The sequence below is a fragment of the Mytilus californianus genome, unplaced genomic scaffold (assembly GCF_021869535.1).
Source record: "Mytilus californianus isolate M0D057914Y unplaced genomic scaffold, xbMytCali1.0.p SCAF_19, whole genome shotgun sequence".
Taxonomy (NCBI): Eukaryota; Metazoa; Mollusca; class Bivalvia; order Mytilida; family Mytilidae; genus Mytilus; species Mytilus californianus.
The window spans coordinates 8670838-8688941 of NW_026262667.1; the positions used below are offsets into that span (position 1 = coordinate 8670838).

The 18104-nt window shown below is 34.3% G+C and overlaps 1 protein-coding gene across 1 annotated transcript; it reads left to right on the forward strand.

Annotated features, from left to right (window-relative positions):
- Positions 1 to 5337: 5337 nt before the first annotated feature.
- LOC127727222 (S-methyl-5'-thioadenosine phosphorylase-like) lies at positions 5338 to 16079 on the forward strand. The gene is made up of 9 exons (XM_052234697.1): positions 5338 to 5454; positions 7560 to 7646; positions 10487 to 10545; positions 11237 to 11404; positions 11767 to 11869; positions 12708 to 12860; positions 13351 to 13437; positions 14389 to 14511; positions 15259 to 16079. Exons 1-9 carry the CDS (start codon positions 5437 to 5439, stop codon positions 15298 to 15300), a joined length of 840 nt encoding a protein of 279 aa, XP_052090657.1. The 5' UTR covers positions 5338 to 5436; the 3' UTR covers positions 15301 to 16079.
- The last annotated feature ends 2025 nt before the right edge of the window (positions 16080 to 18104 follow it).

Consider the following 18104-nt stretch of genomic DNA (forward strand, 5'->3'; position numbering starts at 1 on the left):
TATAAGAAGATGTGGTATGAGTGCCAATATTATGAGACAATTCTCCATCCAAGTCACAATTTGTAAAAGTAAACCATTATAGGTCAAAGTACGGCCTTCAACACGGAGCCTTGGCTCACACCGAACAGCAAGCTATAAAGGACCCCAAAAATGATTAGTGTAAAACCATTCAAACAGGAAAACCAACTTTTTAATCTATATGAGAAACGAGAAACACTTATGAACCACATCAACAAACGACAACCACTGAACATCAGGATCCTGACTTAGGACAGGTGCAAACAAATGCAGCGGGTTTAAACGTTGTAATAGGCGCCAATCTTCACCCTAACCTGAAACAATAGTGTAACATCACAATATAGAAAGACACACTATGGAATATCAATTGAAATGGCTTTGGAATGTATGATATATGTAGTAGCATCCCCGTCTGTGCTTCATTTTTGAAACGTCACTATAATGAGCGAATAACACTGAATTTTAAAAGAACAAGATGAAGAGCTACGACTACACGTATAAAATATAAGGATTTTGAGTAAGACATCGTTTCCCGCAAGTACAAATGTTACAGTAAGTTGTCTTACCTGACCCATGAATTTCGTTTCCAAAGAGTAAAATCCCAGTCAAAAATATATACAAATTCATTGTCGTATTTTGTAGTTTGAAATAATCAAATCCTGCAACAAACATACAGTTTTAAGAGGATTATCTTAATGTTTATTTCGTCATTTGTATGTCACTTATTAGTCAACTTCTTATATCCTGAAAGAACATCTATATTTGAACAATTACGGATTATTTTGATTGACTAATAACAGATACAAAACAATGAATAACGGTTTTGGTAGCTTTACATTTGATTGAATTTGTAAATTTGGGACCTAGTTTAATAGATGTCAAATAATGTGTATGTAGAAGTAATTTTGATCTTTATATTTGATAAAATTAAAAAATTTAAACCAAGAAAATTATTCCAATTTGTCCGGTTCTTAAGATCTAATCACAGAAATAAATAAGAATATATCACACATTTTTATAGTTAATTTTGGATTAAACTCAACTCTGATTTCGTCTGGGAGTACCTTTCGTCAAATAGCCAGTGTTTCGGTACGGAGATGACTTAACATTTAGACTGTCAATTTTCAGTTTATAAATTTGATATTATGTAATCGCACAGATACCTCAGGCAGATTTGACCTTCGATTTTTTGCTGAACTGTTTAGTCCCCATCAGATATGTGGCTTCCTGAATTTTTTGTTGGTCTTGAGTGTACCTTATGAAGATTCACCAATAAATACACGTCGTGTGAAATCGTCTACATTTTACAGACATAACAGCCTCTAAGAATGTCGTCTTCATTTTCTTCCATTCACAAGTCCTCTTTTGAATACTGTGCTCAAACTGACCATGGATCAACCTATCTAGTATACCATTTAAAATGTTATTCCTCCCTATTTTGATAACATAGAACCACCTATTATTTCGTATACACACAAAAATAAGCAGTAGATGTGGTTTATTTTTTAGTTACACGTCAGTTACATCAGACGTCAATACAGAAAATAATGCTTCTTCAACTTGAGACTGTGAATCATCGAATTTTAGATATGATCACAAGGGCCATGTTATTAAGGGGGATCTCAACATCGATAAAAACCCTTCTTAAAAAGGACCGAAATATATATCGTCCTCAAACTTGAATAGATTGGAAACAGTGTCGTCAGGTCATTATAGGGATCTTTTATCCAATTGTAAAAATTTGTGTAAACAGGAAAGATCTGATAAAAGATCTCTTGATTCTTATTTAAATAAATGTATGCATATTGTGGATATTCGAATAACACATTTTGAAAATAATTTAGAAATAAATAAAAGGGTACATAATACGTTGATTTCTAGAATAAGAGGTTTGTTTTCGTACCGGTCGTCAAAGCAGCTAATAATGTGGTGGTGGTTTGATGTAAATACTACAAGGAAGTTCTTAAGAATGCAATTATAAATTCTTCTACATTCAGGTCAGTTTGTTCCACAGAAAGTCAAATAGTAAAAAATCATACTATTACCACATCTCAGCTTAAGTCCTCTTCGGAACATTTGGAGGACCTTACTATGTATTGGTTACCTAAACTACACAAAAACCCGTAAACTATCGTTTCATCTCGGCCTCTAGTAAGAGTTCTACAACTCATGTTTCACTGCTTTTAACTAGTTTCTTAACTACTATCAAAGAAGTTATCATTAACTTTTGTAATAAAGCATATGCAAATAGTGGAATTAGCTCTTCTTATTTTTGGAGTGTAAAAAAATCTTTCGGTGTTTTAGATAAATTACGTGCTTTTGATGGTCCTTTTCATTCGGTAGACAGTGACTTTTTAACTCTTTACACTACACTTCCACACAATCTTATCAAACAAAAGTTATCCTATTTAACTAAATGGTCGTTTGAAAAATCTGATTGCATATGTATCTGCTGCAACTTCAATACAGCCTTCTTCTGCAACCAAAAAGTAAATATGCTAGATATACTTACTGGAAGTGTGATGATTAAATCTGTACATTTTCTCCTTGACATCATTTATGTACATTTCAACGATTAAGTTTATTGACAAGTTGTATGTATTCCTATGGGCACCAATTGCGACCCTTTAATAGCAGACTTATTTCGGTACTGTTATGAATCACAATTTATAACCAAACTCAGTAAAGACCCGTCTAAATTGCATTTAATTGATAAATTTTTTCGTCCACTATTGTTAATTTTTCTTTTTTGGAAGGTGATGTTCCTTTGGCAGCATCTTACGCTGCTTATATAGCCCAACTCGTTCGCTATGACCGTGTCTGTAGTGACGTTTTCGAGTTAGATAATGTAATCTGTGTATTACCGGCAAATAATTAAGTCAAAGGTTTCGTTACCACAAATTACTACAGACCTTTACTAAATCATTTCATAGATACAAAAATTTAGAATGGAAGTTTGGCTGTACCTGTAGAAAATGCATTCCAAATGGATAGCATATCCTTATTTGTATGGTTATGTTGTTTACCAAGCCCGTAAATTTAGATACGATCCGGGTAAACTTATTGATCTTTTAAATAAACTTATTGTGAAGGGTTACCAATTCATCCTTGTTATTAGATCTTTGAATGCTGTATTTATCGATATAAATATTGATTTTGTTATCAGTAAATTAAAACCATACTCAATATCATTGTTATACACATGTGCACATTCACGGTACTACACTCTGTCGATACCTGTACATTTCGGCATTATACCAGGTCATGTTTTTGACTGTTAATAACGTCTTTACACTAAATCCATTGGATGTTGGATATGTACTGATTGATATTTTAGTCTTAGATACATGTTTTGTTTTATTAGTTATTATTGGCATTGAATTAACTTTCATCTCAGATGTGTACTCTGTGTCTTTTGGGTTCTTGTTATTTTTTGTATCGATCTGATGAGTTAAGTCCTTTTCAACTGATTTTTATAGTTTGTTCTTATGTTATACTGTTACATCACTATCCCAGGTTAGTGGGAGGATTGGCCCGCCCGCAAACGTGTTTAACCCCGCCACATATTGTATGCGCCTGTCCAAAGTCAGGATCCTGGAATCAGTGGTTGTCATATGTTGCTGTTTATTGTTTTGTACATAAATCAGGCGGTTAATAGTAGTTTTCTCATTTGAGTTGTTTTACTTTTGTAATTTCGGGGTCTTTTGTAGCTTGCTAAAAGGTATGGGGTTTGCTCATTGTTGAAGGCCGTGTGGTGACCTATAGTTGCTATAACGTTCTACGTCATTTGGTCTCTGGTCGAGAGTTGTCTCATTCGCAATCATACCTCATCTTCTTTTCTTTTTTTAATATATGGGTACAATTTAAAACAGTCTTGAATTGAAAGGATATGGATGTCTTCAGACCAGTGCTTTCTAAGGCTCCAAAATGTGAGAGGTTGATCCAGATACCAATCACAAAAAGAAGATACCAAGGAGACATGCAAAACTCATTAGTCGAAGACAACTCCCTGGAACAAACATTTAAGACGGCGAAAAGACGAACAAGTACACAGAACACAACTGAGAAAACTAAAGACTGGGCAACACGAACCCAATAAAAACTGGGGATTATCTCAGGTGCTCCGGGAGGGTAAGCAGGTCCTGCTTTACTAGTGGCACCCGTCATGTTGTCACTAAGACTTTATACATAGCTTCCTCTCTCTGCTAATGATGGCGACTAAAAAGCATTGGTGTTTAGCTGTTATTCACTATTATAAACGAGTTTGACATCTTGGACATATCAGAATGTATATGTATTTTCTGGTATACATGCTCTACTGTAACAGAGGGAGATGACACCAAAAAAGGCAAACAAAAACCACAAGTCAGATAACACCCATGGCAAAACGAAAAAAGACGAAGCGACAAACAAAGACAATCTAGATCCCACAAAAGTCCGGGAGTGAACACATGTTCGGAAGGGGAATCAGTTTTCTGTTACTGCATATAAAACCATCTGACACTAATATTAGAGACATTCTTTCTGGTATTATGGTTATTACAACAATATTAAATTGTTTATACTTCACATCTCCTTTTATTCAATTTGATGAATATTGATTTCTTGTCATAAATCCAAATTGTACTTTTAGGGGGAGGGGGACTTAGAAGAAATTCTAATCTTACTTTATTTTGCTGCATAACTGGGACTTACTTTCTTGTTTGAACTGACCCTGGATTATTTTACATACTTCAAATCGAAGGTTGACGAGCCAGATTTGGCTGAGATGATCAGTCTATATCGGAGTATCTTCTAGCTGTTAAGGTTATATAACAAACTCACTATAACATGTAACAGTCTGCTTTATTTTATGTTCACTAAGCTGTTAGGTTAACCATGAAATTATTTGACCTTAGTTAAGGGATGGGATCCAAGGGAGTGTTTATAAAGGGCAAAATTCAGCCAAATGTGCCTGAAAATCTCTTTGGTATATTCTGTTTCATTTGTGTATTTCATTTGTATCCTGCTTTGGGGGGGGGGGGGGATAGGAGGGGGATAGGAGTGGTCCTGATCCCGAAATCCTGGGCTTAAAAACCTGCCGGGAATCCCGAGGTCCCGAATTTAAAAAAAATTAAATCCCGACATCCCGAAATTCGAAAAAAAGAATTCCCGGATCCCGAAAGGATCAATCCCGAAATCCCGAGCTTAAAAACACCCGATCCGAGAGTCCCGGTAAAGGTTCTACCCCCTCTCATGTCTTCCATAGGGGGACAGACTATTTCTGGAAAAAGCATTCTGCACACTTCGGTAGATCGGATAGCGGAATCTGCCGAAGTTTGCCGATTATTTAAAGTTGCCACAACAAACTGAAAGTAGAAATATCCTGTGGTGTTTATCTTTAAATAGCACTTCAATACACCCAATTACACGTGGAAGATGGGGTCAAAAGTAAAGGTAAGAAAATAAGACTATGTTGGTGGACAAATTTTTTTAATATTATTTTGGCTTATGCAGAACTGAATGCAGGTTTAAAGTTAGAATGAATTGTCAGAAAACACTTTTTAAAAGGTTTATCTTTATTAAAATGGCCGACAAGACCTAGATTATATAATATTGAAGTACATTTTATGTTTTAGAAAATTAAAAAGTTGACTGGCTTTTGTTGTGGTTATTTTTGTGGTTATGAATATGATTGAAAGGGGAAGACATCTTAAAATTCCAAGAGAAGAAAGCCTGTAATAATGGAGAAATTGAAGATGAACATTTAATGTAGAATGAAGAATGTAATAGATTTACCTCAAAACGAGTAATATTAGAAAATAAAATAAATGATATATTTAAAATACAACGTAACATTAACAATGTTGAAAAATATCTCTAATGGTAAACAATAGCTCAGCATTATTACTTAGACTGTCTTCATCTTTCATATCAGAGTGTCTAAATAAAGTCATTAAAGAAAAAGTGGATTAATATGATATATTAATATGTAACTTTTCATTCTATCATGTCAATTAATATAATATTGCAATAGGTCTTAACCATTAATTGTTAATGAGTTTGTGCCAATAAAATATTTGTATTTGTATTTTAACACTTATGTAGCAATGAAATAAATATGTCAAACAAAACCAAGAAAAGTTGTTAATTAACGAGGGTGGTAAAGGGTTATTTTCGTGTAACGTGATCACCGTTTTTTATTTCACGTTCAACGTGTTTTTACTTTTTTATTCAACGTTCAGTCGTGCAAGACAGGTGCCTCGTTCAACGTGTTCTGCTTATTTAATTTTACGTGCATCGTGATTTTCAAATGCTTATTTTGCGTGCTCGGTATTTTTCTAATAAAATTCAAACACTTGGCAGGGATCGTCATGAAATACTTTTCAAGTTAAAAGCCGTAAACCATTTACATCATCAATGTGTATACTAAATCGGGAATAACAAGTAAAACATAGAGTTTATATATACAAGAAGACAGTGACTCAGTCACAAAAGGTTCACAACAGTCTTTATTTTTCGTGCAACGTTCATGACAGAAATTATTTCACGTTCAACGTGAAATTATGTCTTATTTCACGTTTTTTCCGTGCAAGCACCCCGTCTTTACCACCCTCATGAACATGTACCTAGGTAATTTTATTACAATTTGAGGCAGACAAGAAGCCTGAAAATGCCCAGTGTTTACATTTGACTCCTGAAACATACATATGACATCAGCTTGTTTAGTTGTCAATGACGATAACATCATTTCGCAGAATTTCCATTTTATGAAATTTTACACTGAAAAATTAACTAAATTGGACTGATTTGTTTATTTTGCATTAGAATAGAGATAACCGTATTGTATTCAAAGCTTGGCCAATGTAAAACGTGGGTTTTACTGTCCAAATTTGGTATACCTGGTCGTATAAATATTTGAGATAGGTGGAACAGCCTATTTTGTGTATTAAAGCGCTTGCACTAAAAGTAGATATACTGTAATTATACTTGTTGGAGATATGTAGGTTTTCATATTAGAATATTAATTATATACCAGTATTTTGAAGTAATTAGAAAATTTAACTCCCATTAAAGCTACTAGTCCAAGTAATCTTTCAGAGGAATTGTTATCATTTTTGACACACTATGGTACTTAAAGCAAAATATTTTCATGATTTGTATCAAATCTTTGAAATAATGTCAGGAGAAGGACAAATTTCCATATGAAATTGTGTCCATATACAGACAATGTTTCATAGATAGATAGTATGAAATTTTGTCTTGTTCAAGGGAGGTTATCTAAGGTTACATATAGTGTATATTACTTACCAAAACACATTACTTGTAATGCAAGACTTTTTGCTGATGATTGTTCATTACAGAGAAATGTAAAAAATAGTTCAGATATTGTATTTTAGCATTTTAAGAGAGGGTCAAATATATTTGCATGCATGTGAATTTTGTAATGAGGTCGCATCCCATTCAAAAGAAGGTCAATATGACATACATTTCATGTCTGCGTGTCTCTTGTGTTTGTATAGATTACAATTGATATTTATATGTAGAGCATATGATTACAGATAGGCATCATTGGAGGATCTGGGCTATCTAAACCAGATATATTAAAAGGGGGACAGGAAAAGGAAGTCATCACACCTTTTGGGAAGGTAAGATGTTTGGCCTTTATGATTATCTTCTTACATTGCAGTACAAATTTATAAGTAACACAATGTTCATTATCACAAAAATTGATTTGGGCCTCAATGGCTGAGTGGTCTAAGTAGTTCTCAGTGGTTGAGTAGTCTAAGTAGTCCTCAGTGGCTAAGTAGTTCTCAGTGGCCAAGTGATCTAATAGTTCTCAGTGACCGAGTGGTCTAAGTAGTTCTCAGTGGCTGAGTGCAGTGAGTGGTCTAATTAGTTCTCAGTGGCTGAGTGGTCTATGTAGTTCTCAGTGGCCGAGTGGTCTATGTAGTTCTCAGTGGCCTAGTGGTCTAAGTAGTTCTCAGTGGCTGAGTGCAGTGAGTGGTCTAAGTAGTTCTCAGTGGCTGAGTGGTCTATGTAGTTCTCAGTTGTTGAGTGGTCTAAGTAGTTCTCAGTGGCTGAGTGCTCTAAGTAGTCCTCAGTGCCTGAGTGGTCTTAGTAGTTCTCAGTGGCTGAGTGGTCTAAGTAGTTCTCAGTGGCTGAGTGGTCTAAGTAGTTCTCAGTGGTTGAGTGGTCTAAGTAGTCCTCAGTGGCTGAGTGGTCTAAGTAGTCCTCAGTGGCTGAGTGGTCTAAGTAGTGCTCAGTGACTGAGTGGTCTATGTAGTTCTCAGTGGCTGAGTGGTCTAAGTAGTTCTCAGTGGCTGAGTGGTCTAAGTAGTTCTCAGTGGCTGAGTGGTCTAAATAGTCCTCAGTGGCTGAGTGGTCTAAGTAGTTCTCAGTGGCTGAGTGGTCTAAGTAGTTCTCAGTGGCTGAGTGGTCTAAGTAGTTTTCAGTGGCTGAGTGTTCTAAGTAGTTCTCAGTGGCTGAGTGGTCTAAGTAGTTCTCAGTGGCTGATTGGTCTAAGTAGTTCTCAGTGGCTGAGTGGTCTAAGAAGTTCCCAGTGGCTGAGTGGTTTAAGTAGTTCTCAGTGGCTGAGTGGTCTAAGTAGTTCTCAGTGGCTGAGTGGTCTAAGTAGTTCTCAGTGGCTGAGTGGTCTAAGTAGTCCTCAGTGGCTGGGTGGTCTAAGTAGTTCTCAGTGGCTGAGTGGACTAAGTAGTTCTCAGTGGCCGAGTGGTCTAAGTAGTTCTCAGTGGTTGAGTGGTCTAAGTAGTCCTCAGTGGCTGAGTGGTCTAAGTAGTCCTCAGTGGCTGAGTGGTCTAAGTGGTTCTCAGTGGCTGAGTGTTCTAAGTAGTTCTCAGTGGCTGAGTGGTCTAAGTAGTTCTCAGTGGTTGAGTTGTCTAAGTAGTTCTCAGTGGCTGAGTGTTCTATGTAGTTCTCAGTGGCTGAGTGGTCTAAGTAGGTCTCAGTGACTGAGTGGTCTAAGTAGTCTTTAGTGGCTGAGTGGTCTAAGTAGTTCTCAGTGGCTGAGTGGTCTAAGTAGTTCCCAGTGGCTGAGTGGTTTAAGTAGTTCTCAGTGGCTGTCTTCAGTAGCTGAGTGGTCTAAGTAGTTCTCAGTGGCTGAGTGGTCTAAGTAGTTTTCAGTGGCTGAGTGGTCTAAGTAGTTCTCAGTGGCTGAGTGGTCTAAGTAGTTCTCAGTGACTGAGTGGTCTAAGTAGTTCTCAGTGGCTGAGTGTTCTATGTAGTTCTCAGTGGTTGAGTTGTCTAAGTAGTTCTCAGTGGCTGAGTGTTCTATGTAGTTCTCAGTGGGTGAGTGGTCTAAGTAGGTCTCAGTGGCTGATTTGTCTAAGTAGTCTTTAGTGGCTGGGTGGTCTAAGTAGTTCTCAGTGGTTGAGTGGTCTAAGTAGTCCTCAGTGGCTGAGTGGTCTAAGTAGTTTTCAGTGGCCGAGTGATCTATGTAGTTCTCAGTGGCTGAGTGGTCTAAGTAGTTCTCAGTGGCCGAGTGGTCTAAGTAGTTCTCAGTGGTTGAGTGGTCTAAGTAGTCCTCAGTGGCTGAGTGGTCTAAGTAGTCCTCAGTGGCTGAGTGGTCTAAGTAGTCCTCAGTGGCTGAGTGGTCTATGTAGTTCTCAGTGGCTGAGTGGTCTAAGTAGTTCTCAGTGGTTGAGTTGTCTAAGTAGTTCTCAGTGGCTGAGTGGTCTAAGTAGTTCTCAGTGGCTGAGTGGTCTAAGTAGTTCTCAGTGGCTGAGTGGTCTAAGTAGTTCTCAGTGGTTGAGTGGTCTAAGTTGTTTATCTACGATGATCACTAAAGTATTAATATCAAAGCTGAGATTTTGAGTTTGAACCCTGCTTGTGGCAGGCATGTTAGACTCTGATCTTAGTTGATTCAGAATAGGATTGCCAGTTTTCCAGCAGAAATTCAGTGGTTCTTTCCAGCTTCCTCCTTCAACAAGAACTTGCTGACACGATATAGCTAAGAGTGCTGAAAGTGGCATTAAAATACAAACAATCACTCAACTAAAATTGATTTGGGTCCCAATCAAAAGTACAAGATGGCCACCATAATGTCCATTGTACAAGGTTTTGAAAAGTCACTTGTGGTAAAAAAAAATGTACATGCCAATTTTTTCTATTTTTCAGCCAATCATCACTGTTTTATTGCTGTTGATTATGAATTGTACATTTGAATATGCTATCATAATAATTATAACACAAATGAGCAAAGTTTGGCTTTATTTGATGCTTAAAATGCAATTTTATAATAGAAGAGAAAGGATATGGGGTGTCCATCCATGACACAAAATCAGGATATGGGGTGTCCATCCATGACACAAAATCATTATATGCACAGCAAAAAATACAAAAAGCAAAGGAACAGTGCTTTTATTGCTGTTCTTCATCTTTATAGTCTTTTTTGTACCTGTTGATTTTCAAAAGAATAATCATCACCCATTGATATGTTATAAAAAGATTTTTTTATGTATTTGTTTAGCCATCTGATGCTTTAATATGTGGTGAGATAGAGGGAGTACCTTGTGTTTTATTATCCAGGTAAGTATAATTTGTTAAAACAATGTCAGTTACCTGGGAGAGCAAGAGTGGAAGACTACTTTTACACATAGGTCCTTGCTAACTACAAAAATAGGTTAAACTTTTTAGCATACTTGCCATAAAATTGAGCAAAACCCATACTGTTTAGTAAGCTTTTAAAGGCACTTAGATGTCAAAATGTGAAGCAATTCAAAATAGAAAACAAATGGCACGATGTAAACTTATAACATATAATAAGAGACAATTATGCCAGACATCAACCAATGACAACCACTGGACTACAGGCACCTGGCTTGGGATAGGATCATAAAAAAATGTGCAGGGTTCAAACATGTTTGTCAGTGCTACTTCCAGTCACTGTAATAGAAAGCTTTATTTGAACTAATATATAGATCATGTTTACCCAGACTAAAATATGAAATAGTACACCTCTAAAATATTCTGTATAAAGACCTGATAAACAGTATAAGAAATCATGAATTTTTGAAAATTTAATGCCAAAAGTATTGATGGGATGCAGGAATGTAAGTTTTCAGTAATAGCTGGATAGCAATATATATTTATTTATGTAAATTATGTACAATAACATCAATATTAGAACTTAAAAAGACAATATTCAAAGATCTCACTACATAGTTTAATTGATAATCTTGATTGTTATCATGAAATTGTTGTTTTTTTATTATTACAGACATGGCAGAGGACACACAATTATGCCCACTAATGTAAATTTCCGGGCCAATATATGGGCTATGAAAGAGATGGGCTGTACTCATTTGTTGGTAACCACAGCATGTGGATCATTACAAGAAGGCATACATCCTGGGGATGTTGTAGTTATTGATCAATTCATTGATAGGTATAAAGTACATTAACAAAATTCATTTCTCAGTTTAAATAAAGATTAGCAAATGTTTCATTAAGTTAGCATTACCATTCATAGTATATTAAATCACACCTTGAGGTTTGTAAAAGAAGATGGTATGATAAGGTCATGATTTTACTTTAAATTCAAACATTTTAATTTTCAAAATCAAGACAATCAAATCTGTCAGAATAACAGTAATAAAATAGTATTTTGTCTTACCAATTTGCTTTTGGATTTTATAAACTTCTTGCATTTATGAAATAAGTGCTAAACAACAGTTGATATTGTTTCATTTTGTGGTCTAACAATTTGTAGCATTTTAAATTTCATATCTTAATAATTATATTGTTTAGAACACAGAAAAGAATCCAAACATTTTTTGATGGAGCTCCCCTCTCACCTTTAGGTATTTGTCACATGTCCATGGCAGATCCTTTCTGTTCTAGGACAAGTAAGGTAAGAAAAAATAGTTGTAAACGAAATAAATATATATTGTTCTAGTAAGTGTTTGTATAACTAATTTTATCTTTATTTATAACATCGTCAGTAAACTTTTTTCGGACTCAACAAGACTTAACAATTTTGTAAGGTTTACGTTATCACCTTGTTTTTACGCTCCAATATAAACATTTTCAAAATCCTCTCCTCTGAAACCACCAGGAGTCTTCATAATTCTGTTGCACATAAAAATCATGGGGTTTTGGCAATATGGTAGTCATAGAAAAAATTTCTTTTACATTCTTTTACATTATACATTCCTTACATATTTTTTTCCTTGGCTGGAAAATATTTGAAATTAGCTTGCCAGTGCCTTTTCATTTTCCAGTTGAACTGTTTATGTTATGTGGATCTGGCCCATTGAAAAACACAAATGATTGAAAAAGTGCAGTGTCAATTATTCGATCACTTGGAAAGTTATGACAGCTTATTTGTCTTTGGTATCTAAATTATCTGTTAATCTTTGTGGCAGTGCTTCTTATAAGCATTGTGAAAATGCCTTATGTACCTGATTGTTGGTTACCATTGGATACTACATTATAATGGAAATTATCAAAGGAATCGCACTTTGTCTTTTTGTTCCCTAAAAAAATTCTGATATAATTCATCCAAAAAATTACATTTATTTTTTTGATTTTCTCTATATTTCTTAAAGAGCACTTTCATTCTTTATAATAAATAATTTCATTTTTATGGTTCATCTTATTCTTTGTAAACAAGTATTGTAACCATGGTAGCAAACCTTTCTGATTGTTCTCAACTATTCCTTTCTTTAATTCTTTTATATCCATTACAGATGTTGTATGAAAGTGGGAAGAATTTAGGTTTATCTATTAGAGAAACTGGTACCATGTTAACCATTGAAGGTCCCAGATTTTCATCTAGAGCTGAAAGTAAATTATGGAATTCCTGGGGAGCGCATTGTATTAACATGACAACAGTACCTGAGGTAAGCATGTGTGAAAGTATTTTATAAAAAAAAAAGTTGAGTTGTTTATATCCATAATACCAATTTTGGAAAAGTTAAAAAAAATACTGATGATGAAATTAAATTAAATTTTTGATAATAAAAATTGAAGTTATTTACTGTTCCAAGATGACTGTATAATGATCAAGACACTGGATGCTTTAGTTATGTATAATAATGAATGCATTGAGAATGTGGATATTTTCATAGGTTGCTATTTTTCACGATTACAATGCATACACTTTTTGCATGAGGGGTAAAATGTGTGTATCAGTTGGTAAGTGGATCCTTTAAATTTTAATTTCTTGATTTGTAAATACCATTGGTGAAAGGGATATTAACATGTATTTTATTTGACAGCGAAATGGGCAAATTCAGCCCAGCACTAAAATTTTCAGACTCACATTATGTAACTTACATCTGGCAATACATTTTCTAAGTTCAGTAATCTGTAGTACCTTTGATATTTTAGGTAATACTTGCAAAAGAAGTTGGCCTTTGCTATGCTTCCATGGCATTGGTTACAGACTATGACAGTTGGAGGGAAGGAGAAGAAGGGGTAAGGACATCAACATAACAATAACAATAATTAAGCAGTCAACACTAAACCCATCCCTCCAGCAAACTTGAAGGATATAGACAGAAAAAATGAATTGGATGTTCCCCTTTAAATTTCATATCAAATAAAGATATTTTGGTAGCAGTGACTTCATTTTAACCAATATTTGTGAGGCATGTTTCTTGTGAAATCTCAATTTAAAGGGATTTTCTAAAATGTTCATGCCCTGCCTAAGATAGTAAGAGTTATTATTTCAGGTCTGTGCATGCATCCATCTGTAAGTTTGATATCAGGTATTAAAGATTTGGTTTCAGGTTGCTTACCATGAAGTTTTCATATCAACTTAAAACTTTGCACACATGTTCATTAATGTTGTGAACTTTTTAAAATATCTGAAAATAGTGTTTTGATTCAGATTTTTTTTTCATTGAGTTCACTAAACATGAAAATGTGATGGTGCGAGCTGGGAACAGTGTTTTTGGACACATCTTCATGTTCTTGCTATTTCTTCATGCATTCTGTACATTTATACTTCTACTTAACCAATCAACTATATGTTAGGAATTTAAAAGTAGATACTGTAAATTCAGAATTAATGCATGCATTTTTTATTAAAAATCCTTGACAACAGGCAAAAATGTGAAATCTAAATAATTGGATTGCAAAAATTTTAAGAAGGAAAATCATTACGGAAAATATGAATGTCAGTTGTTATTACATATACTGACACATTTGCCCATTAATAAAAACATTACTATAATTGCTGAAATTACAGTATGTAATTATGATATATATTCAGATGGAGCTGCACACCAAATTTAATAGAAGTCTGAAGGGTGCCATTTATGTACCTTTCATCTGAACTCGATATGAATGTGTAGATAGAAATGTATGATATACACTGGCTGCTAATATATACATTGACTTTTTTCATTTATTTTACAATTTTAGGTCAATGTAGAAAATGTTATGAAGATATTTAAACAGAATTCCTCAAATGCACTGAAAATTTTACTTGATGTAATACCAAAGATAGCAAAAGAAGACTGGACCAAAACATTGGAGGACTGTAAGGTAGGCTTATATGTTAAGGAATATACAAAAGGCAACAAGGTTATTGATTGGGTAACATCACATAGCTATAAAACTCACCATTCAGGTCACACCAAATCTGTTTTAGTTGTAATGATTTCCATATGTTTTATGTAAGAAAACTCAAAACAAGACTTCACATTGCTGCATGAAGTACAATTGAAATAAAACTAATCAAACATGTTAAAAACTTCCAACTTTATGTCTATAATTAAACATGTTCAAAGCTTCCAACTTTATGTCTATAATTCACTCTTCACACGTGATTGGTTCACTAGTAAAACATGTGGTTGAAAACACTGAAGAGGCAATAAAAAACCATAAGTAGAAGATTGAGCAACACAGGGGAGTGGGGGTCATTCCTTCTTTCCAAATGACACCCTTGGTGTTACTCCTTTTAAAATACTCAAATGTGTTATCTCATCATAGAATAGCAGATTGGTGAACGTCTCTTGTCTTACCCTAAATATGACCAAATCTAAATACCATAAGTATATATACATTCTCTCACCCTAAAATTTGACCACATGTTCAACATACTACACATTTTCTAAAGGAAATGTATGCAGACTTTGGCAAAACCGAGAATTCAAATATCAACAAAAATACTAGTTTTCCTCAATCCATGAAAATTGATACCCACAACAATACATGAATCCACAGTAGTTGTAAACCACATAAAATCATCTATGGAAACTGTAAATACAATAAGTCCTTTTTTTCTTCCAGAATGCTGTGACGATGAACACCTTGCTGCCACATAGTTATTAACATGATTTGGATATTTACGCAATATTTTACTTTTCTATTGTTAACCTGGAGCTACATTGCTTAAGATACATGAACATTTGTATTACAATCTTATTGAAATTAACTGGCAGCGATCAAGCATAAAAAATGAGCGAGTGCAGAAATTTAATTTAAAGTCGATTAATTTGTACTTGTATTACAGTAATCATTGGTAGCAAAACAATCAGTTGTAACAAGCCTTTTTAGTTTATAAATAGATGAAGTTAATAACAACAGATGTTATTATTTCCCTGAATCAATGTGTTCAGCATATATTGCATTTATGTACTTTTAACAATCATTATGTCAATTCGTTATGTCATAAATGTTAAATATTCAGATTCCTTTTTAAAAACATTTATTTAAATTTGTGTTTGTGTTGAGGAAAATTCTTCTGTAAATTCAATATATGTTAAATTAGAAATATCCCGGAATGCAACTTCTACTGGCATAAACAGTGAGACATATATAATGCCAAGGCATTGATACTTATATTTAGGAATTTTTAATATTTAGATAGTTTAAAAAAAAAGGTCACTTTGTAATATAAAATAAGGAGATGTGGTATATTTGTCAATTAGACAACTATCCATAAAGACCAAATGACAAAGATGTAAACAATTACAGGTCAATTTCAATCCAGATATGTAATACAAATGTGGTATATTTAATAATAAAAAATCATGCATTTTGTTTATGATTATATTCACATGTGCTGCTGTATTTATCTATCGGTTTTCAATAAAATTTTAATCAGGGTACTGGTAGTTGATTTTAATAATAACCACTTCCTATACTTAGATAATCCTTTCTATGCTTAAATAATCCTTCCTATGCTTAGATAATCCTTCCTATACTTAGATAATCCTTTCTATGCTTAAATAATCCTTCCTATGCTTAGATAATCCTTCCTATACTTAGATAATCCTTTCTATGCTTAAATAATCCTTCCTATGCTTAGATAATCCTTCCTATGCTTAAATAATCCTTCCTATGCTTGAATAATCCTTCCTATGCTTAAATAATCAAATATTGTTTTTAAATAAAGAATAAGGTAATATGTTATGATAATGAGGTCACCTTGTGGTCATCATTCAAACACACACTATATAGTAAGCTATGTCAAGCCCTTGAATTATCTAAAAGTGAAACTATTCAAATGAAACTAGTAATTTAAATTACATAAAACTCCAAAACTTGTGGCAGACAGCAAACAATGACAACCATTGGAAATCAGGTTCCTGGCTTGGGACAGGCACACAAAGAATGTTGCAAGGTTGAACCTTTTTATGAGTGCTTTACACTTCCACAGACCTGGTGGGACAGTGGTGTAACAGTTCAATTTTAGAACTTTTAAAAGTCAATTGAAAAGGATTGACTTATTAGATCTAATCACAAAGCAACTAAATAAATGACAAAAGACACAAACTACTGACCCAAGACAACTCACAGTTACTGAAACCTAGTTCAATCCCATTGTCAACTGAATAATAGAACACTTTTTCCCCAGACTAAACTATCAATCAGCACACCTCCAATGGATTTAGTGTAGATATACTCATAATCTGTATTTATGGTAGATATTTAGTAAAGGTTTTAAGTAATATGTGGTAATGTAATCTTGACTTTATAATTCACCTGATAAACACACATTATGTTCATTGAAATATGACATGTTACTACAGACACTGGAAGAGGGATCATTTAGGGAATAATAGATATTGCAAGAAGCAGCCAAAAGAACATCATTGTTAAAAAAAACTGACGAAAGGGAATGTGAAGTTGATTCTTTTGTTCTTCATTTAGTATGAAGTTTTCCTTGTAACACAGAAATATCCAAATAAAAAAAAGCACAATTTGTGTTGTTCATGTTAGATTGATTTAAAGTCCGTTTCCTGGTTTAAAAAAGTCTGTAATATAATTTGAGCATTCAAAATTATTAAAGCAAGGATTGATTGATTGATTTGTGTTTAGTGCCACTTTCCACTTTATTGTGCTATTTTGTTGGAGGAAGCCGGAGTGCATGGAGAGAACCACCAACCTTTGATAGGAAAATTGACAATCCCAGTCAATTAAGATTGGAGTCTAGCTAACCTGCCACAACCAGGATTCGAACTCACAATCTCAGTGTTGACAGGCTAGTGATTAAAGTAGTTCAACTACTAAGACCACTTGGACACCAGGGCCCCCATTAAAGCAAGATTCACTGAGATAACGGTAAGTGTAACCAGACTGTCAAGTGAGCTATTCTCATCACTCGGCATCCATCGTCTGTTCACTTGCACAAAAATAGTCTCCTCTTAAAATACTGGATCAATTTGGACCAATTTTCTGTCACAATCATCATTTGGGTATCAAGTTTAAAAAGGGTGACTGATGATCCTGCTTGCCAACCAACATGGCAGACATGGCTAAAAATAGAACATAGGGTAAAATGCAAGTTTTGATGATTATCTTGAAACGGCTATAGAAAGAGAAAATCTGACGGATGTAGAAATGTTCAGAATAATGAGATCTTCCTACTGTGCATTAACACCAAATATGTCGAACAACTCCTTATAAGAGTAATTCCCCTTAAAGGATTTTTTTTTCATTATTATAGATAAATACAATGTTTGCATTTTTTGTCAAAACTATAAATAGAAAACAGAAATAAATGGGGAATGTGTCCAAGGGACACCGATGAGGCCCCCGCTTGCATATAATGTTATAAAGGGATATAACTCAAGACCTGTGAAAGTGACGCTACCCAAATTTGTACTTGATCTGAGTTTTGTGGTAATAAG